This window comes from Mustelus asterias, chromosome 21, assembly GCF_964213995.1.
Source record: "Mustelus asterias chromosome 21, sMusAst1.hap1.1, whole genome shotgun sequence".
Classification (NCBI taxonomy): Eukaryota; Metazoa; Chordata; class Chondrichthyes; order Carcharhiniformes; family Triakidae; genus Mustelus; species Mustelus asterias.
Window position 1 is genome coordinate 64,335,115 of NC_135821.1, and position 23,791 is coordinate 64,358,905.

Sequence of the window (23,791 nt, forward strand, 5' to 3'; positions counted from 1 at the left end):
TCAGACAGAAAAACGATAGACTAAACTGGTAGATTAGATTAAGCTGCATCATTGCATTAACATTTTCATAATTGCACATAAATGTTTGTGTCTATAGTTGGGCTGCAATACAATGGTTGAAATGTGAGGTACATGACAGCTGCTCGAAAATTTTCTGTTCTAAATGTCTTTAGCATTAAGGTTTGACTTTGTCATGAAATGTCTATCAATAGCCAAGAGAGAACACATACTGGCACCAAGAGCAAAGCAACCCATTTTTTAAAAAGAGTACATTAGTGAATGTTGTGTCAACACACCCGGGCTGAACCTACCAATTATATACAATGGTGTCTCCACGCAACTGACTTTCCAGCAGCCTATTACACAACCCACCCCAGTCATTAAAGTATTTTGGGAGCAAGTCGTATTATAGACCTGGAATGTACACAAGTTTGAGTCTGATTTACTTTTTCATCTCGATGCAAGTTGTTTTCAATATGATTACATATTTTACCAGACGGATTGTGGTACACACTCTTTGCACTACTCAGCCATTTCCTATACCATCCCAAGCTTTCAACAGCTCACCTTCCCAAACCTGATAATGACCATCCCTCACCAATATTGGCAAAGACTCAACCAATCTTCATGTGCCAGGATCTCCAGGAGTCAAATACAGGGGGAAAAGTCGCCAGGACCAGTCCCTATTCAAGCAAGCCAAATTAGATCAGTTGATAGGGATGGCATATTCAGTGCCCAAATTATGAAGGGGGCTCTGAATCAGATTCAGCTGTGATGCCTAACCAACTGCCTATAGGAATTCAATATCCTGATCCCACCCCCCCCCCCCCATATCCCTTTAGCCCCAAGATCTATATCTAATTTCTTCTTGAAATGACATGTTTTGGCCTCAACTACTTTGTAATAGCAAATTCCACAGAATCACCACTCTCTGGGTGAAGAAACTTCTCCTCACCCCAGTCCTAAAAGTTTGAGGCTAAGGGGTAAACTTATGACTCCAATTCTGCGCCCCCCACCCCTCCCCCCAAACACCATTGGGAACATTCTGAATCTACCCTGTTTAATTTTGTTAGAACTTTATAAGTTGAGATCCCCTCTCACTTTTCTAAACTTCAATGAATATAACCCTAACAGACTTAGTCTCTCCTCATTTGACGGACTTGGCAGCCGAGGAATCAGCCTGGTAAACCTTGGCTATACTCCCTCTATAGCAAGGAGATCCTTCCTCAGATAAAAGGACACCAAAACTGCACACTACTCCAGGTGTGGCCTCACCAACATCCTATACAGTTGCAGTAAAGCATCCCTATTCCTGTACTCAAATCCTCTCGCTATGAAGGCTAACATACCATTTGTCTTTATCGCCTGCTGTACCTGTGCGCTTACTTTCAGCGACTGATACACAAGGACACCAAGGTCTCACTGAGTCGCCACTTCTCTCAATTTACACCCATTCAAATAATAATCTGCATTCCTATTATCACAGTGGATCCCCTCACATTTATCCACATTATACACTTATGCCATGCATATGCTCACTCACTCAGCCTGTCCAAATCACGCTGAAGCATCTCTGCACATTAGGCTCACTGGTCTGTAGTTCCCCGTTTTCACTCTACACCTCTTTGTACAGCAGATTTACATTAGTTACCCTCCAATGTGTAGGAACCAGTCCAAAGACTTCAGGAAAATGACCATCAACGGATCTACTATTTCTAGGTACTCTGGGATGAAGATTATCAGGTCCTGGAGATTTAGCCGCCTTCAATCCTGTCAATTTCCCCAAAATCATTTCTTTACTAATGCTGATTTCCTTCAGCTCCTCACTAAAACTCATTTATCTCAGAACGGTAGCACAGGGGTTAGCACTGCTGCTTCACAGCTCCAGGGACCTGGGTTCGATTCCCGGCTTGGGTCACTGTCTGTGTGGAGTTTGCACATTCTCCTCGTGTCTGCGTGGGTTTCCTCCCACAGTCCAAAGATGGGCGGGTTAGGTGGATTGGCCATGTCAACATTGCCCCTTAGTGTCCTGAGATGGGTAGCTGAGAGGGATTAGTGGGTAAACTATGTAGGGATATGGGGGTAGGGCCTGGGTGGGATTGTGGTCGGTGCAGACTCGAGGGGCCAAATGGCCTCTTTCTGCACTGTAGGGTTTCTATGATTCTATGAACTACTGGCACATTATTCATGTCTTCCTTTGGAAAGACAGATGTACGAATTTAAATCCTCAGCTATTTTTGTTCCCCATTATGAATTCTCCCATTTCTGACTAAGGGGCCTACATTCATTTCTGTCAATATTTTTCTCTTTACATACCTATAGAAACTTGGTCAATTTTTATGCTCCCTGCTAGTTTAATTTCATTTTTTATTTTCTCCGTCTTAATTAATTCCTCCTTTGCTAAATTTTAAACTGCCTAATCCTCGGGTCGATTGCTTTTTTGAATCTAATATTGGGGGCGATTCTTCCAGCCCGCTGGGCTGCTCTAATAGTGCAGCGGGCCAGGAGACATCAGCAGTGGCCGTTTCGCGGAATTCATGCTAGGCGTCACTGCCTCCGTACATCTCCCAAGGTAAGTTTTTTTGGTGTCATTAGCTCCGCATCAGAAATTGGCACGGAGCTGATCATATGGAAATGTCATTCAAATTGATAATTCCATATGATTAGCAGGTCCGGAGTGGAATTCTCTGGGCGTCTCTCTCTCCAACCCCCATCCCCCCTGCCAAGAGTGGTTCCCTCCACAACGTATATGACTGCTCCCCACTAACGGGCAACAGGCGTCTGACCCCACTGGAGGGAACAGAAGCCATTGAAGCCTCCCAGGAGGGCTAGGGTAAGGGCTGGGTGCCCCTTGGGTAGTGACCACACAACACAGGGACTGGCCCGGGGAGGTCTGGGAGGCAATAGATGCCGCCCACTGCTTACCAAGGTGAATCACAGTAGGGCACTCTGATGTCCAGAGATTCACTCTGGTAATTATGCTAAAAAACCCAGTGGGATTTACACCCATTTTCCCCACACATTGGGAACTTATAATTTTTTTGGGAGAATCCCAGCCCTTATCTCCAATTTCTCTTGTAAGTCATGCTTTGGCCACAGTTCCCTTACCACTCTTGCACCAAACAGGAACAAACAACTTTGAGTGAATCTATTCGTTCCTTAAATGCCTGCCTTTGCCTGTCCACTGTTCTTCCTTTCAGTAATGTTTCACAGTCCATCATAACCAATTAATATCTCAGAACATCATAGTTCCATTTATTGAGATTTAGGGCCCTGGCCTCAGAATCAACTACGTCACTATCCACCTTGACAAAAAATTCTATCGTATTATGGTCACTCATCCAAGGATTCTCCCACAACTAGACTGCCAACTAATCCTTTATCATTGCACAATACCCAGTCCAAGATGGCCTGTTCCCTTGTTCATTTCTCAACCTATTGGTCCAGAAAACCATCCCATATACACTCCAGAAATTCCTCTATTGTACTGTGACTAATTTGACTCCCCCAGTTTATATGCATATTAAAAAGTCATAAGCAGAGAAGTTCCTCAACACATGCATTTCTGATTTCATGTCTGATGCTATTCCCAACATTACCACTACAGTTTTGTGGTCAATACACAAACCCATGAATGGTTTTTGCCCCTTGGTGTTTAACTCAACCCACAGATTCCACACCGTCTGTGCCAATATCTTTCCTCAATATAGTTTCAATATCTTCTTTAACCAACAATGCAAATCCACCAACTTTTCCTTTCTGTCTGTCCGTCCTAAACACTGAACAGCCCTCAAATGTTTTAGTTCCCACCCATGGTCACCTTTGAGCCAGGTCTCTGTAATACCAACTATATCAAACCCTTTTAAATCTATCTGCGCAATTAATTCAGCCATTCATCAAATGCTCAGAGCAGAAAGGGGAGCCCTTGAACGTTTCTTGTCCCATCCCTACAATGTTTTTAAAAAACTGTGTCTTAATCTGACCCTTGATCTCTCTGCCTCTTTTCTTATTCTCCTTGCTGTCTTTTCCTCTTGTTCTTGATTTCCCCCTGCTCTGAACCCTTACATAGGTTCCCACCCCCCTGCCATATTAGCTTAAACCTTCCCCACCACTCTAACCACTGACAAAGAGAGAAGCAGCATAGCAGAGTCCAATCTAGTCCTCACTCAGCATTGACACACTTAATATATTTTTAACCCTTGCTTATCCCAGGGTCACTAGTGTTAGAGATCAACTAGATGTTGATTAAAAATAGAGACTCTCGTGGTTCAGTTCACATAATCTGAGCTGTGCTCACACATCATTTGGACAAGACATTTACAATGTAGCCTAAAACCTAAAAAGCACTTAATCACCACCCTTGGACATATTTCTATTTAACTCACCGTCTGTGCTATCAGAACAAGATGTTCCCAAAGCAGTGTCCCCACTGTCTGCTGTACTGGGCCGCCTTTCTGTCCTGCGTTGAAACTTTTCTGAAAGTATGGGTGTTTGCCACTCAGTTTTACAATAACTTCCTCTTTGTACATCAGAATCTGTGGAAAGCAGAAAAATATTTATTTTAAAATATCACATTCTTGCCTTATCATGATTGCATCTTGATTCGACTAACTCTGGTAGATTGCACAACTGATCATACTGCATGTTGGCAATGACAGTGAATAAAGTTTGTAAATGCTGATGTAATGATGGGTGGGGATAGAATGGTATAGGACTTTAGGGTAAATGCAATGATTCCACAAAATGTTAATGTGAACCTGGTGGCAAGAGCTTTGGCTGCCTTGAGGGGATTCCAACTAGGGCTGCATGAGGCTCAGTAGCACAGACTAATTCAGATGACAACAGTGTCAGAATGGCTTATAGTCACTGCACCGCAAAAACCGCAGTTAAAAGGCAAACTGGAAAAAATAATTTTCCATACGCAATCTTTTTTAAAAAGCCCAATAATTTTGATTAAATCGCTTTTAGTGATATTTAGAATATCTGATGCATCGTGTTAAAATGAACCAAAGTAATTTTAACTTTTAAAAAAATGTTGTGGGCATCCTAATTAAGTAGTCATGATTTGAAGGGGAGCCCCTTTATATCTGAAAATGTAGGGATTCAATTTAAAGTGCAATTAATTAGCAAGCAATTAGCCCAAAACTTGTACTAGTCCCTTACTTTGTATTTGAAGTAGTGAACCCTCAAAAGTAGCATTGCTTGCTCCGATGCAACTTCTGGATTAGTGCACTGTAAGCACCAAGCCTGGGCCATTAAACGTCAAGAGCATCATCATCAAGCTAGATTCGATCCTCACCCAACATCTGACATGCACTTTCTGGCAAGGTCACTGGATAACAATCAGAGGCAGGCCATTTGGCTGACTTTACCAAAACCTAATCTTAATCAAAGACCAAGTGAGATCAACTAATTCAGCATGGTATGAAGATCAAAGCAAACCAATTGATTACATGTGCATTTACAGATGAGCAATAAATGCTGGCCTAGCCCTCACGCCCACATCCTGTGAAAGAATAAAAAAAATTGCATGCATGTTTTAATTTAGCCATTCCATAAAGAGGATGCTCTAAAAGAACCTGCCTAAAGCAAATGAACAACTTGTAATTAAACTTAAGCAAACAAGGTTAGTATTGAATACAGTCACAAGTTAAAAGATTCCATGCCATTCAACTGGGACACAAAGCCCATAAGTCCCCTCAAGCAACAAAGTTGCAGTATAAAACAGAAGTCAGCATTTTTACATTTGTCACTAGGGTATATTGGAAGAACACCGTAGCTTGATAAGTTTAATACAAGAGATACACAATAATGAACACATGCAAACAGAGAGTGGCTGTTGAAAACTGCTTGCCCTGAGTTAGAGACTATAGATTCAAATCCAGCAAACTATGTCACTGAAGAAAAGTAGAACTTACCAAACTGACATTACTTTTCAATTTTTTTATGTTTAAGTCTCTAGATCAGCAGCAAACAAAACAATTAAACTTTAGAAATATCCATGAACCATAAAAAGCTAGTCAACAAAAGTTTCATGCAATGAGAAGATAAAATCACTAATATATTCCCTATTATGTCCTTTAGGGCCTCACAGATTAACACCAGAAAAAAGTTTGCTGTTTAGACCCCAAGCTAACTGATTTTGGTGATGCAGCACTGTTGGGGAGACAAACAAAACAAAAAATGCCTTTCATATTGGAATTATTACCACTACTCTATCCAGTGATCCTTGTTGGACATCATGGATGCTTGACAGAATGGAATCAAGCATAGAATATCTCCACAAAAATATTACTTTTAAATCAGGCTAACCTGTTAAAAAGTTTTGGGTCAGAGGGATTTCTCATTTTCATTTTAAAATCTCTTAAACCTTCCCCATCTCTAATCTCATCCAACCCACAATCCTCTGGTTCATCTGTTTTCCTCCAATTCTGGCCCCTTGTGCATGCCCAATTATAATTGCTGCACCATTGATGGCAGTGTCTTGGGTTGCCGAGCCAAATTTCTGGAATTCCCTCCATACACCTCTCTGCCTCCCTCTCAACACACCAGTTTAACAGAAAAGCCATGTCGCAAAAAATTTAGCTACAGAACAGGTGTTCATTTCAAAGAGGGAATGAAGCATAATAGTTACATTCAATGTGTACTTGTTTCTAAAAAAAATAACCAAATTGAAATGCGAAATGAGCAAAAACAATTAGACCCATCTTAATGTTTTTGCAAAACGCTGACATGCAAAGTAGGAGATGCTCAGACCTGTGATTACTATATTTGAACACAGTGAAAAAAGAAAATGCAGACAAACAAAAGAGCATCCTAACTTGACATTAAACTATGCCGAGTTATCAAATCCAAAAATTCAAATTTCCACAGGCGAACTGATCAACCTGAAAAACAAGAATAAGCCTGACTTCATCCAACTTGGGAGGCACGGTAGCAGAGTGGTTAGCACTGCTGCCTCACAGCTCCAGGGACCTGGGTTTGATTCCTGGCTTGGGTCACTGTCTGTGTGGAGTTTGCACATTCTCCCTATGTCTGCATGGGTTTCCTCCGGGTGCTCCGGTTTCCTCCCACACTCCAAAGATGTGCAGGTTAGGTTGATCGGCCATGCTAAATTGCCCCTTAGTGTCCCAGGATGTGTAAATTAGAGGGATTAGTAGGGTAAATATGTGGGGTGACGGGGATAGGGCCTGGGTGGGATTGTTGTCGGTGCAGACTCAATGGGCCAGATGGCCTCCTTCTGCACTGTAGGGTTTCTATGATTTCTAACTAAAACTGCACAAATGCCTGGTCCCAAGCATTCCACAAGTTAAAAAAGTTACAATGCTACCAGTCATAGACAAGCAGATCTCTGTAGCAACTTTCCTTGACCTCCTTTTCTATGCTCACAAAAACCCCCAAGATTCTGGTGAATGGTCCATACCAGAAGATCAATTTTCTATATGCACTGAAAGGCCCAACAGGAGGTCTGAATACAGACACAATAATTACACGATGACACCTCACTTTGGACAGTAATAAAATTAAATACAAGCACAGCACAAGTTAAAATGTCTACAACTAGACAAGCACCCTTCACATAGTACATCATCTCAAATGCATAACATTACACATCCACACGTTCCCCGTTCTCCCCTCCCCCCCCCCCCCCGCCCCGCCCCCCCAATCGCTCAGTAAGGGATTTAATTTTGTGTCAAAGTTGATTCAAGGAGCAGAATTTGACACAGTTATCAATGCTTGGGTTTATACTGAAGTTATACCTGTATCTCCTATTTAATCAAGGTATCAGCAGCTATCTGCAATAAGCAGTCCGGGGCAACCCGTACGAATGTGCTCTGTATTAGGTTTCTTCAAATTAAGATTTACACAGTTTAAAACAGGATAGCATTTTGGAGGAAGGCTAACCTCTTGGAGGAAGGCTAACCTCTTGACTGCAGATATAGCACTTTCTCCTCTTCCCAATACGTTGGACAATTTTAGCGCTTACACAATGTTAGCAATTTTTAAGCACCTAAAACTGATTAAAACTTCCTTCTCCCTAACCATGGAATCATTTCACCTTCATTAAAAATGTTTACAAGTAACGTCGGAACCGATTAATCCATTTCATTAAATGTTCAGACACATGGTTTCTGAAAGCCATGTTTTCAATACTGCTAATTTATATTTTCCTAACTTTTTATAATTCCTGCAAGATAGGGTTCCTGTGTTTCTATACAATTTAGAGATCCTGCTATCAATGGACCTGGTTTTATTACAGGTTGAGCCCTCCCCCATTTCACTTACACTTTCCGCTGCTGGCACAAGGTTTTACAAGTAGTTAAAAAAAAAGACAAAAATGTGCAGTGAATGAAATGCGATAATTTTTACCCATGTTCATATCCTGGAATTCTCCCTTCCACAATAAGAATCCAAGATAAAAAGCACCTTGTTCACTAAAATTAATGACTTGCAGGTTACTCTCAATAGCAAGAAAATACATTAATAAGAAACTTTCTAACAAAAAATATTTTTTCCTTCATCACCATCATTGACTAGCTTCAGGGTTTAAAGAAAAAAAGAGCGGCATGGACAAGTTGGGCCAAAGGGCCTGTTTCCATGCTGTAAACCTCTATGACACTGTCAATGTCCATGACTCTTATTGGGATTGCAGGACCATACATCACATCACGGAGCAAGGAAGAAACAAATCCCCATCCCAAATTTGAACACCATCTCATCTTTCATTTTCCTCAAGTGCCAATGAACAAGGGAAGAACAGCATGAGACACGAGGGAAAAATTCATTTCATTAAAAAAAACTTGACTGCATTGGGAGTAGACACTGAAATCTAGTTACTTGGAATTTGCTACAACCTAGGAGGGGGGAAAAAGTGGAGGAAAGAAATAAAGACCATCCTGTCTCCAGAGTTCATTATAAGATTACGAGCAATAAGCTGACGTGTCCACATATACGCTTTGGTATTGAATAATAAATAACTTTATTATAGGTATAATTTGTACAAATGAACAATTCTACTTCCAACTTACAGAAGTGCTTACCTAAAGCAACATAATTAAAACATAGCAAGAAATGCAGTTAAAAGTGCCAGATGTACACACTTCAGCTGTAAATCACTAACCGCCAGTGGCAGTTTGACTGATGGCTGGCGAGTTGGTTTCAGTTTTGATAGCAAGAACAAGGTACCAAGCACAAGTCACAGGGAGAAGATGAAGAATTTGTGGAATATATTTTAATTCTGGCACAATACTAAGAATTACATTTGAATAGAATTTATAGCACAACAAACTGGTGCTGTTTTTGCTAGTTTATTGCACATGAATCTCCTACACATTATTCCATCTCAAGATCTATTTTATTTTGTATTGTGCATTTATCTAGGCTCCAGTTAAATGCATTTATGCTATTAGTATTCATGTGGTAGCAAGGTCCACATTCTAGGTAAAAATGATTTTTCAAAATTCCGTTTTGGATTACAGATGTGTCTGTTAGCTGTAGCTCCAGTGGTAGCACCCTCATTTCTTGAGTTAAAGTGGTGGATTTAAGAGCCACTACTGAGCAAAAAAAAACAGAAGGCTAATACTCCAGACAACAGAAGGAATTCTGCATTGTTAGAGATGCATCATTCAGTTAGGATGTTAGGCCGATGATAGATGTAAAAGATCCAATGGTGGTATTTCGAAGAGCAGTGGAGTTATTTCCAATGCCCTAGCCAAAATTTATCCCTCAATCAATATCACATAAAACATGTCATTATCACATTGCTGTTTGTGGGAACTTGCTGTGTGCAAGTTGCCTGCCTTGTTTCATACAACACTGACTACATCAAACAGTACTTCATTCGCTGTAAAACATTTTAGAGCATCAAGTTATGAAAGGCAGCGTACAAATAAATGCAAATCTCTGGACCTATTTATGATCTTTAGTTTTAGATCCCATTGCTGTTGAGATTTACAAAGATTGTTAGGGAAAGGGAACATGCAAATTATCAGTTCAAAAATATCACCAGATACATTGGCTCAAAATGAAATGAAATTCTGCATCTGAATGAATTATATTCAATAAATTGTACAAGTTGATATGCATCATCCCACATGCACATTACTTTTAAGCCAAAAATTCAAAACATGCTTCCCGTTTGTAGAAAGAATAATTAATTTTGAGCACAATTATTAGGAGGGATGGTATTTTCTATGGAAAGACATGCCATTGTGTCTACCGGAGCCTGTTCTCAAACCCACACAGCAGTACAGACAACAGTTAGATGAACAAAGGGCAAGGCAGATTTCACATTCCCAATTTACACTATTTCAAAACATTACAAAAGCAGGTTTCCAAGAGGAAAACAAATGATAATTTTTCTTGTGTCCAAACAAATTTGCTCGAGACAATGATCATCTGATGCGAGTAACGTCAAGAAAACAAAGGAGAAATGGAGTCAGGAAGCTTTCACTGGGGAAAAAAAGAGGAAAGAGGCTGAAGTCTGCCAAGGACCGTGACAATGATACACTGTTAGCTTGTGCAAGACCTGATCATTTCGATGTGTGGCTCTTTCCCGCACCGCCATACATCTTAAATGGAACAACTTGGAAGATACTGTGCAGGCTGCTTCCAAGTCGCTGGGCATCTCCCCACATGCAGACCTTGGTCCCCTGCACCAAATTATCTTGGACTGGATTGGGCGCTGCTGTAACACTCTTACTGCCAAATTACCCAATTCAAAACTGAAGAATTTGGAAATCAGAAAAACTACAATGGGGAATCCAAAACTAAAGACCATAAATATGTCACAAATAAATGCAACGGAGTACAGGAAAAAGATAGAGAATTTTGTGAAATGGTGCAATGAAAATAATCTCTCAATGTCAATAAAACGAAGGAGCTAGTCAGCGACTTCAGGAAACATAGTGGAGACGTGCCCGTCTACATTAATGATGATGAAGTGGAGATAGTAGAGAGCTTCAAGTTTCTAGGTGTTATGGTTCAGGTCAGAAACGCCAAAATGTTTTATGAAGCCCACCTGAATCATAAGTTTTGTATTGTGAATTTGGCCAAGATAAGCATGATATGTTTCACTTCAGGTATGATTCAAGTGACCCAAACAAAGTTTAAGAATACAGTTAACATGGATAGTAAAAAAATTAGCAAGAACTTTTATCAATTACAAACAAGAAATAAATGATAATGTATAAATCTTTACAAAGATATCTACAATGCTCCAATCAACCAAATCCCATAGACAAAAAACTCTAAACAGGTTCAACACAGCACAGACTAAGGCTCACGTGATACTGGAAATTGAGTCCTTTGGTTGGAGAATTTAAAACTCTGTCTTGATACAGAACAGGGTGAAGTCAGACCAGCTTCCCAGAACATTAGGGATTTTAAGCAAACTACTAACAGCAGATTCTTTCCTTCAAGAAGGCAAAACCTTGCTTTAAGATCACCAGAAGAATTTCCAAATAAAACAGGGAGAGAGAGACTTCTGTTCAGCTTGTGTTCCCTGTTAAAACCCAACCGTACCTCAGAACTGAAAATCAAACCTTAAACTGAGTGGGGGAAAAAAACCTATCCAAAAACACATGACCGTCCCCCCAAAATTAAAAGTTTGTTAGTCACAAGTAGGCTTACATTAACACTGCAATGAAGTTACTTTGAAGATCTAGTCGCCACACTCCGATGCCTGCTCGGGTACACTGAGGGAGAATTTAGCATGGCCAATTCACCTAATCTGCACATCTTTGGATTGGTGGGAGGACATCCACAGACACAGGGAGAACGTGTAAACTCCACATAGCAGTAGCAGGAATTGAACCCAGGTCCCTGGCGCCGTGAGGCTGTAGTGCTAACCACTGTGCCGCTCTAGCAATGCAGGATCGTTAAACTAATAGGCAGCACGGTGACCCAGTGGTTTAGGCAGCACAGTGGCTAACACTGCTGCCTCAGTGCCAGGGACCCGGCTGAGATGTTAAGGGGTTAACATCCCATTAATTTCCTATGATCTTGGCCATTTGAAAAACTCAACTACATCTTGCCGTTTTGAACAATTTATGAACAATCAGCACATATTCCCTTTTCTGAACTGCTCCTGACCTTGTAGATAAACTCCTGCTCGAACAGACCAGCCTAGACTGAACTCTGCTAATGTGTCCTTGTTTGAGGGAGATAGCAAGCGTCCCAAGATATATGGGAAACGGTTGCTATCTCTCACTCAAACAATGGTGGACGTGTAGTTTCGATGGCAACCGGGGGTGGGTTTTCTCATACTGTCTTTGTATTTTACTCTTGCACGTGATTTGGGTGAAGTAACACTGTGTACGTGACTAATTGCTGTAAAAATAGTATAAAGGGAGGAACCTTCCCCCCTGTTGGAGTAGTATCGCTCAGCTAGACTCAGAACACTGTGCTGATTCTCCAAAAAGCTTGTAATTGCTTAAAAATAAAGGACTAGATTTCCTTATAAAGATCAGTGTCTTGCTCTTGCAACAAGTACGTAAGGGTCCCTGAAAAACTAACCTTGACACGGCTTGGTCACTGTGTGTGCGGAGTTTGCACATTCTCCCCGTGTCTGCGTGGGTTTCCTCCCACAGTCTAAAGGTGTGCAGGTTAAGTGAATTGGCTGTGCTAAATTCTCCCTCAGTGTACCCGAACAGGGGATTTTCACAGCAACTTCATTGCACTGTTAATGTAAGCCTACTTGTGGCTAATAAATAAACTTTACTTTTAACTTTAATCCCAGAGTAGACACAAACAGCCCCATTTAAACCACTTAAGTAGCAATAAAAGGACTCATTGTAGTCAGCCCGGCAAAATAATGACACCAGCTATGGTTGTGAGCTGAGGAACACTGACCAAGAGCTGCAGAGCTCATGATTTTAAAAAAAAATCATTTAAAGGTACACTAACAGAGTCAGAGGTTTACAGCATGGAAACAGGCCCTTCAGCCCAACTTGTCCATGCCACCCTTTTTTAAAAAAAAACTAAGCTAGTCCCAATTGCCCGCATTTGGCCCATATCCAATGGTCTAGTGGGCATGTGAGCAGCACAGGCTTGGAGGGCCAAAGGGCCTGTTCCTGTGCTGTATTGTTCTTTTGTTCTTTATCCCTCAATAGCCATCTTACCCATATAACTGTCTAAATGCTTTTTAAAATACAAAATTGTACCCCCTCTACTACTACCTCTGGCAGCTTGTTCCAGACACTCACCACCGTGAGAGAAAAAATTGCCCCTCTGGACACTTTTGTATCTCTCCCCTCTCACCTTAAACCTATGCCCTCTAGTTTTAGACTCCCCTACCTTTGGGAAAAGATATTGACTATCTAGCTGATCTGTGTCCCTCATTATTCTATAGATCTCTATAAGGTCACCCCTCAGCCTCCTCGCTCCAGAGAAAAAAGTCCCAGTCTATCCAGCCTCTCCTTATAACTCAAACTATCAAGTCCCGGTAGCATCCGAGTAAATCTTTTCTGCACTCTTTCTAGTTAAATAATATCCTTTCTGTAATAGGGTGACCAGAACTGTACACAGTATTCCAAGTGTAGCCTTACCAATGTCTTGTACAACTTCAACAAGGCGTCCCAACTCCTGTATTCAGTGCTCTGACCAATGAAACCAAGCATGCTGAATGCCTTGTCCATCTGTGACTCCACTTTCAAGGAACTCTGAATCTAGATCCCCTTGTTCTGTAACTCTCCACAATGTCCTACCATTAACTGAGTAAGTCCTGCCCTGGTTCGATCTACCAAAATGCATCACCTCGCATTTATCCAAATTAAACTCCATCTGCCATTTGTCAGCCCACTAGCCCAATTGATCAAGATCCCGTTGCAATCTGAGATAACCTCCTTCACTGTCCACTATGCCACCATCACAGTGTTCATCAGTGAGCATCAGTGTTCAGATTACCAACAATCTGTCCTGGTCCCTCCATGCTGACGTTATAGTTAAGAAAGCCCACTAATGCTATATTTTTGCAGTAAGCTAAGGAAATACAGCATGTCCACTACTATCTTTCGCCAATTTTCAGATACACCACAGAAAACATCCTATCAGCACATATCACAGTTTGGTATAGCTTCTGCTCTGACAAGGATGCAAGAAAGTACAAAGTGTTGTGAATGTAGCCCAATCCATCACACAAACCAGTCTCCCATCCATTGACTCTATCTACATTTCCCGTTGCCTCGGGAAAGTAACCAGCACAATCAAGGACCCCACGCACCCCGGACATACTCTCTTCCACATTCTTCTGCCGGGAAAAAGATACAAAAGTCTAAAAACATGTACCAATAGACTCCAGAACAGCTTCTTCCCTGCTGCCATCAGACTTTTGAATGGTCCTATCATATATTAAGCTGATTGTTCTCTTCACCCTATCTTAACTGTTACACTACATCCTGCACCCTATCCCTCCTTTCCTTCTCCACTATGTATTCCGAGCAAAAAACAATACTTTTCACTGTATCCCAATATGTGACAATAATAAATCAAATCAAAAAAAGACTTGTATTTATTTGTACAGTGTCTTTCATATCAACTGGATGCTCCAAGATATTTTACAGCCAATGAAGTACTTTTGCTGTCAGCCGGGAATATTCGTCTCACCAAATTAGAATCTTTAAGAGATGGGAGAGAACCTGTAGGAAAATCAAGGGGAAAATGCTTCTTGAGCCTGAAATGGTTTAAGTTGCTCAGCAGGACAATGGGAACAACACTACTCCCAAAGCAACTCAGTTAAAACCAACTCAATTTGCCCATGACAGGGACCTTAAATAGCTAAAATACTGTAAATCCGAAAGACAGAAATTGCTGCAAACACATTGCAAGTTAATTCACATTTGTAAAGAAATTAAAAACATTGGCATGTCAAACATATTTGTGCATCAGAACCAAAATATGTACGTGGACAGTCTTCATTTGTAGCCCCACTCATCAAGAAAAGAGGACCAGTGTTTAAGGTCTGAAGCCAAAGTCAATGCTAAGGCCGAATAGTTGAACAGTATGATGTAGAAAGATGAGAAGTTATTGCTTGAGCTTACGTTGAGCTGCGCCGGATGGTACAAAAAGCCGCAGACAATGATTAAAATGAGTGAGACACAAAAAAAATTAAAGTGGCAAGCAACAGACTTCGGGAGTTGTACTTGTGGACAGACATTCAAAAAATTGATCACCTAATCCAAGGTTTGATCGTCACAATGCAAAGGGGAACTCATCCTAAGGAGGAAACATGTACACTGGGTTAGAGTAAGTAGAAGCAAATCACTGTCATGTACAGATGTTTGAGGCCTTGGACAGTGTTGCAGGAGGTTAACAAACCATTCGTTTCTACTGTGCTTGTGTGGCAAGGTGCCAGGGTGAGAAGAAGGGAACAAGTTGGTGCATGGCATGGGGTTCCAAATGATAGATTATTGGCAGGTTGGCCTGCACCCCATGGGGTTGGCCAGCTTTTCCAACACTGTTCCTTTTGAGCTGTTCATCTGTAATACCATCAGTTCAGGTGACAAGCCATGCCTGAAACATTAACTATTTCCTTTCTTTACAAATCTGACCCTACTTGGAGCATTTGATCCATTTATATTTTTTGTTTTATTAGTTCCATTCAAGACCCTACTTTTGTCTTATATTACTGTAGGACCTTAACAAATGAATTATTTCAATTCAAGTAAAACAAGTTCAACCTTTGCACATGGCTAATAACTAAACAACCCTATTTGCATTGCAAATATAGTCACAGAAAAGTCAGCCATCCCGCCACCCCACTCTGTGGAAGAAGCTAGCCAACTTAATAGAAGGAATATCACTATCAATTTTAACACAAGCTTGAGGCATCTGAGTAACTTTAGAACTTCCATAATTACACTGAATTTATAAAGGTGGGAATGCAAAAACCCTCAAAACAATGTTTTTCTTAGCAATACATGACATTATCTCCAGTGTGTGCTGACTGCCAGAATTCACCCAATATAAATGCCTTAGGACTGTAACAAGTCATTTTCTGTAAATTCCAGCTGCATTGATATACACATTGCTCTACAAATAGTAAAAAATAAATTGTACAACTATCAGAAAAGGCTTGGCAGGCTGGTCTCTTTCTTCCAGAAAAGAGAAGATTGCATGGTGATCCGACAGGTCTGTAAATTAGGAAGGGATACAAAGGGTAGATTGACTTAGAGTAGATATTTCCATTTGTGGAAATTAAGGGCGGAATTTTACCGGCATGTCCGCCTGAGGTTCGCACAATCCTGCCCGAGGCCAACAGAGAATGCCATTCTCCAAGCCTCGCCCGCAGAATCAGGGTGAGCGTGCCGGTAAAATTCCGGCTTAAGAGTCAGAAATACAAGACAGTCACCAATAAATCCAAGAAGAAATCCAGGAAAGACTCCAGTGCTCAGAATGATGAGAATGGGGAACTCACTGCCACAGGACAGTTGAAATGACTGGCATAGGTGCAGTTAATAGAAAACTCTACAAGTACAAGGGGGAGAAAGGGATAGAAAGACATGTTAATAGAGTGACATTAAGCAAGATGGGAGGGGGCTCATGTGGAGTATAACATGTTAGGCTAAATGCCTATTTCTGTGCTATAAAACTCTACGGAGAAAGTATTTTCAAATCGCAAGTACATTTCAAATGGACACAAGATGAACATTTAATGGCACTGGATGGCAAAAGAATTTTAAGAAAGGAGTACAGGAAAATAATGCTTGATGTTCAAATAGAGTTTCAGTGCTCTACCTATTGTGTTGCTCTGCTGTTGAATCGAGTCTCTATGCTTCCTGGAGGTAGCCATATGAAACCTGTTCACAAATCAAAAGGACAAATAATAGTTAAAACAGGTCACATGGCATTGACAGAACAGAAGTTATGGCTTTAAAAAGTGACTCCAATAGATTATATAGCAAACTTTTATGAGCGACATACTTGACCAATTTTGATAACTGATCAGCTCTGTACAGAAAATGTTATGAATTGCGAAGTGATCAAGAAATAACTCAGTCCCTCGCTTGCAGGTCTTTGCTTAGTTTTTAAATAATTGTTTTTACTTTTCCATTTCAACCACACTTGTATTGTCATCTGTTTTCACAGCAGATACTGTGATCTAGAGTAACCAAATGGTAGTGGCACCATTAAAAGAAACTTAAAACTGCACTGAGAAACAGGGTCAAGGACTCAAGCCCAATTTCAATCCTGCGAGGCTATGGCATCAGATTGATGTTTATCATTTTATTTTGAAAACACAACCAAAGATGTTTCAGTATCAATGTTAGTTATTTCCACGTGCAAGCTCTGCTTAGAAACTTGGGCCAAAAGCACAACAGACCTCAATTCCATAATCACCCCAGGAAATACATGCCTGATTTAAAAGAATTTTACTCTAAAATGTGAGCTATACTTAATCACTCAAGTACACAGAAGTACAATTTGTACTTCACATAAATCCAAGCTTATGCTTAAAAGCTTTGAATCAGTTTTCAACCACACAGAAGAGCCACTTATCCTACCAGCTATTTTTAAAAATTGAACTTCTCATTTTTTTGCACAAAAGTTGACAATAAAATGCACCTTAGGTCCTTGGGTAAGTTTTCTTCAGAGAACAGCAAACTATTTTTAATTGCCTCTCCTTTACACACTAGCAAAAGAAATGACCAGTTTCTTACAATGTCAATGCTGGTGCAAACTGGTAATTTGAAACTAAGGGTGGGCCGGTTGATGTTCCTTGAAATATATTTCCACTAAGAGAAAGTGAAGTGAAAAAACGTATCTCACCACTTGTTCCAGTTGCCCTCAAAAAAGACAGACTTTGGGGTAATTCTCAACAAAATAATTCTTGCCCAAAGAGCGTGAAAACTAGGGAGTTTCAGATCCACTTTTTGGGCGAGTTTAAAAATGCGTTCTTATGGCATTTAGTGTGATGGGGAGGGGGGACCCAAGCTCACCAGAAAGCCAGCTACTCTCACCCAAGGGCACAAATGGGCATGGGCAGATCCCTCTGTTCTGTACAACGGAACGGAGCACACGAGGTCCATCAGGCACCCCCCACACCCCGGATATTTCAGGCGACCTATGCCCCCCCCCCCAACTGATCAATTGCTGCCTAAAACCCCCATCCCTGGCCCATCACCACCTGAAACCATGGCCTGACTGATCCCTGTTACAGAGAATGCGCAGCTCCTCCCACCTCCCCTTAGGCCTCACCCCCAGGCATTGCCTGAGTGCCCAGTGGGCACTGTGGCAGTGCTCTCTGCCCCAAATTCCAACAGGGCCTCAATGGCCTCCAGTCCTAGTGGTGAGGCCATTATGTCAAGTCCCCATTGCTGGAGCCCATACATGATCCTCACCGGTGAGGACTTCACCAGCGAGGCCGCTAAAGCAAGCGAGCCCGGATAATAGCATTCTAAACTCATTAATTATATTTAAATCCGATTTAAAATGTATTTAAATACCAGATACCCTGGCCCAGAAAGATCGGGTGCAGACCCGATTTTTCACTTCCCGCACAATCTTACCAGCTCACCCATCAGCCGGCAGGATGAGAAGGTAAGATTGCTCACAAACCCTATCCCTTCATAGTGTTAGGGACCAGATCAGATATCCCACGGTATATTATTAAATTAACCTAGACCCCAACTTTGATTTTGGCATTAGGGCGAGCATGAGGTGTTTCATTCCACGTACGATTCAGTGGACCCACTAGGGAGCTTTTATTAAAACAAAATTTAAGACAACAGTTAGAATATAATAAAAATTAGCATAACTTTTACCAATTAAAATACTTAAAACATGACAACATACAATTCTTAACAGGTAGCTATCTCTATAGTTCCAAAATGAGATCCTAAATGAATACTTTGCGTCGGTATTCACAAAGGAGAAGGGTGTGTTGACTGGGAGTGTCTCGGAGGGGAGTGTTGACCCGTTAGAGAAAATCTCCATTACAAGGGAGGAAGTGTTAGGTTTTTTAGGGAATATAAAGACTGACAAATCCCCAGGGCCTGATGGAATCTATCCCAGGCTGCTCAGGGAGACGAGAGATGAAATCGCTGGGCCTCTGACGCAAATCTTTGTCTCGTCACTGGACACAGGTGAGTTCCCAGAGGATTGGAGGATAGCTAATGTGGTCCCGTTATTTAAGGAGGGTAGGAAGGATAACCCAGGAAATTATAGGCCGGTGAGCTTGACGTCCGTGATCGGGAAGTTGTTGGAGAAGATTCTTAGAGATAGGATGTATGCGCATTTAGAAAGGAATAAACTCATTAACGACAGTCAGCATGGTTTTGTGAGAGGGAGGTCCTGCTTCACTAACCTGGTGGAGTTTTTTGAAGAAGTGACTAGAATGGTTGACGAGGGAAGGGCCGTGGATGTCGTCTATATGGACTTTAGTAAAGCGTTTGACAAAGTCCCTCATGGTAGGTTGTTGCAAAAGGTTGGATCTCATGGGATAAAGGGGGAGGTGGCTAGATGAGTGGAGAACTGGCTTGGTCACAGAAGACAGAGGTTGGTAGTGGAAGGGTCTTTTTCCGGCTGGATGCCTGTGACTAGTGGTGTTCCGCAGGGCTCTGTATTGGGACCTCTGCTGTTTGTGATTTATATAAACGATCTGGAAGAAGGTGTAACTGGGGTGATCAGTAAGTTTGCGGACGACACGAAAATGGCTGGACTTGCAGATAGTGAGGAACATTGTCAGAGGCTATAGAAGGATATAGATAGGCTGGAAATTTGGGCAAAGAAATGGCAGATGGAGTTCAATCCAGATGAATGCGAAGTGATGCATTTTGGTAGAAATAATGTAGGGAGGAGCTATACGATAAATGGCAGAATCATAAAGGGTGTAGATACCCAGACGGACCTGGGTGTGCAAGTCCACAGATCCTTGAAGGTGACGTCACAGGTGGAGAAGGTAGTGAAGAAGGCATATGGCATGCTTGCCTTTATAGGACGGGGCATAGAGTATAAAAGTTGGGGTCTGATGTTGCGGTTGTATAGAACATTGATTCGGCTGCATTTGGAATACTACACCCAGTTCTGGTCGCCACACTGTCAGAAGGACGTGGAGGCTTTAGAGAGAGTGCAGAGGATGTTGCCTAGTATGGAAGGGCTTAGTTATGAGGAGAGATTGGGTAAACTGGGGTTGTTCTCGCTGGAAAGACGGAGGATGAGGGGTGACCTAATAGAGGTGTATAAAATTATGAAAGGCATAGATAGGGTGAATGGTGGGAAGTTTTTTCCCAGGTCGGCGGTGACGTTCACGAGGGGTCATAGGTTCAAGGTGAGGGGGGGGGGGGAGATTTTACACAGAGGGTGGTGGGGGCCTGGAATGCGCTGCCGGGCAAGGTGGTGGAGGCGGACACACTGGGAACGTTTAAGACTTATCTAGATAGCCACATGAATGGAGTGGGAATGGAGGGATACAAAAGAATGGTCTAGTTTGGACCAGGGAGCGGCGTGGGCTTGGAGAGCCGAAGGGCCCGTTCCTGTGCTGTATTGTTCTTTGTTATTTGTATAAGTAGTATCCTCAGAATGAAAGCCCCCTTCAGAATCAGCACAAAATAGATATGCTCACGTGGATGCTACTTTTCCAGCCTTTTAACCCCTATGGACAGATAGAGACACATCGGTCTCCTGACTCCCATACAGCAATTTCCAGGGAAGGCTATATCCTCAAACAGCAGATCAATAAACCTACTCTCTGGCAGGTCCCAGACTGGAGAGAAAAGGTGCTACTTCTCTCTAGCTTCCAAGCAGCAACTGACTTGATTTTTCTCTGTGTAAGCCTAGCTCCATCCAGTCACATGACCTTACCTGTCAATCAACCTAACCAAACCCAACTCTGAAAAACCTCAGAATAAAACACCAAGATAACAACACTACATTAATCCTGATTAAAACAAATATTGTAGCAATTAAGATCAATTATGGAGCATCAGTAAGAATTGGGCTGCCGGATCCCAAAAAAACAGCACTGATAATAAAACAAACTGCTAACTCAGATTTTGCACAAGAAACATGACCCAAATAAATTTCTTAAAGGCATAGTATCGTCACACACAGCACCGTGCTATCAAAGAAAACCTACCGCAATATTAATACATAGTGAACATATTACTCAAAATAAATTCCTGTAAACCCCAATGGATGAAAGTAAACTGCTCAAACATCCACCTGCATTGTGGCATAAATATGATTTGCAGTTATTTTAATGTGAATGCAGTATTTGCAAAAGCTCCTTTTAAAATACTGGTCTCTTTTACCAAGGGTAAAAATGCTCTTATGACGTGTGAAAGGACAGCAATAAGCTCATGATGAACTGATGCCTTAACCTTCTGCTTACCAGCTGGTATAAACCAGATTTTCAAAATCTACAATTTTCTAGTTTTGTATTATGTTAATTTCTTGTCCCAGCCAGAAGACATTACTAAACATAACATCAAAACAGGCAATACATGCAGAAACATGCATGGAGGGTGGGGAGGGAAAAAAGCAAAAGGAACAGGTTTTGCAATGCTACATAGTAAGTAAAGAGATGTTCAAAGTCAGGAAAAGCAGTCATTCTCTGTCTAGTAAATACAAATGTTATCAATGAAACATGCCTAATTATCTCTCCTGAATGATGTTCATCAATTAGTCAGTGCTGCATGTGGACAATTGACTGGAAGCCTTTAAGTGCTCAATCAAAAACCTGGTTTTATGTTCGAACTGTTCAGCAAACACACAAATTAGCTTTCAGTGAAAATGCGTAATCATACTGACAGGCCAGTTTAATAGTTATTTTGTAATACCAAACAAAATTCAATCAGCAGTTTAAAGTTAATGTCAAAAAGGAGCATTAAACTCTGCAGTTGAAGGGTTGATTTCTTAAAATCATACAAGCTTAAAAGGACTCTTAACGGATTTGTTTATTAAACTAGAATGCAACAGATTTTTAGCCTGTACTTAAAGGCCAGTGGATAGTATTAAGTTTGGTATCATTGGGGATCCTCAAAAAAAGCGCGCACTCAATTCTTCTCTTTGTAAATCACCATATGATCTTCAACCTCCTTTTCCTCTCCAAAGTATTGCTACACCTTTCCAAACTCACCCATCCCAAACCTTCATTATACACCTCAGTGACACTGTCCTCACTCAACACCACTTTTTCCTATCCTATCATAGAAAAGTATCTGCAGCAATGACTGTCCTTTCTACTCCATTAGCTCTGGGATCCCAGATGTGCTTTGAAAACTCAGTTTGCTGACAATCCTGGCATCCTGTTTGCCAAGCATCTGATTTAGCTCAAAACAGTGACTGGGGAAGAATCAGTGGCATCAGAAGAGTTTGAGACATGGGCCAACATGACAACTTCAGTCCTTCCAATGCTAATGAAGGTTCCAAGGCAGATATTGAAATCACAATGGAAGTCCCATTCTTTCCTATACGGGAAATGAGGAAGACATCACATGGTTCAGTAACAATGTGGGTTCCAATGGAGTTAATGGAAAAGGAGACCTTGGTTTTATTACTGCCAATGTCTACAGATGATGTTGCCAAGGGGCAACAAGTAGGTGAGGCTGTGGCCATTGAACAGCTCTTGCTAATATGCTTTATTAACCTGCCAAACTATGTGCATAAGCACAACCAACTGTTTCAGTTCTTGCACCCTATTTAAACTTTTTCCAATTAGCCTGTGTTGTTATAATTGGTAAAGTTTCACCAGTTCCCCAGCACATGCTGTTAAAGGGGGGGACTTGGGTAAGTGTGATACACCACAACAGGGATCAGGGAGGGAGAAATTGTGTGGGTTTATCAGATTGTTCAAGAATCTCAAAACCATAGTGATGGTTTCCAAATGGTTCAGACCTAACAAAACAAAAAAAAAAGCCCAGGGTGATGATTGAAGCCTGCCTGCATTCTGAATTCACACTCTAATGGAAAGGTGAGATGGTTGTTAATTTGAAAGTGGACACTAAATGGACCAATGGTGCAACCACTTGAGCTACAGTATCTGGTGAGCCATGGTGTCGCCCTGCACTCTGTCTCTTGGCCCTTTACTTGGGTTTCTGAATTAGAAGACAAAAGAAAAACTTATACTTCAAGCCAGGCATGAGGATTTGAGAATACATTTTCTTTGCAATTTGCTGTAGGTCAGCAAACGAGATCAAAGTAAAACACCATTTTAAATTCACTGATCTCCATGGTTTTTATCTTGGTCAAAAGAAAATTCATAATAAACAATTTGGGTGTCACCTAGTTTTAAAATCTTATTGGTAGCTGCAGAAAAAAAGTCCATTCAGAATCCATTCCATTTGAAGGCGTCAGTAATTTGTAAAACACCACATGGCAATACACTAAAGAAAGAAAATGGATTATACTTGTTCTTTTAAATGATTTACACAGAGGCACTTTTAACTTGGGCATTATTTATATTACACAAGGTCTTCTTCCACTGTTCAATGTGATAGGATCCTGTGGCTTGAGCTGCATGATTAAATAGCCCAACACCAGTCTGTGCAGTGTCAAAAACAGGCAATGAATTCACAAAACAGCTTTCAAAACAGATTCACATATAAACCTCAACTTGGAGGCCTTTCCTACAAGTCAGTTAATAAAGAGATTGTGGTATATCATACAATATTACCCAACACATCATCCTCTGAACAAATTTAACAACTGCAATATTTTGCTGTAATTTTAAACAGCCAGAGGTGGAATGCAAGAAGCCAGTGCCATGAATTCCAATCTGTGGAAGAGCAGACTGAGTGGAGTTGCCTTGAACACACTGGATATTTTCCTTCCCAAATCTTTTTGTACATGTACA

The 23,791-nt window shown here is 41.2% G+C and overlaps 1 protein-coding gene across 5 annotated transcripts in view; it reads right to left on the minus strand.

The window, feature by feature from the left end:
• The window catches only part of cep85 (centrosomal protein 85), a 66,147-nt gene that overhangs the window by 37,510 nt on the left and 4,846 nt on the right, over nucleotides 1-23,791 (minus strand). For 3 of the 5 annotated variants that reach the window (XR_013500453.1, XM_078238023.1, XM_078238022.1), the window contains exons 2-3: nucleotides 16,735-16,796; nucleotides 4,386-4,535 (exon numbers count right to left, since the gene is read on the minus strand). Coding sequence is in view for 3 of the 5 variants with exons in the window: in XM_078238022.1 (XP_078094148.1) it covers nucleotides 4,386-4,535; nucleotides 16,735-16,796 (212 nt within the window). In the remaining 2 variants the exon portion in view is untranslated. Of the gene's footprint in view, nucleotides 1-4,385; nucleotides 4,536-5,163; nucleotides 5,333-16,734; nucleotides 16,797-23,366; nucleotides 23,532-23,791 lie in introns of those variants that run through there. The other 2 variants (XM_078238026.1, XM_078238024.1) reach the window with 2 other exon arrangements.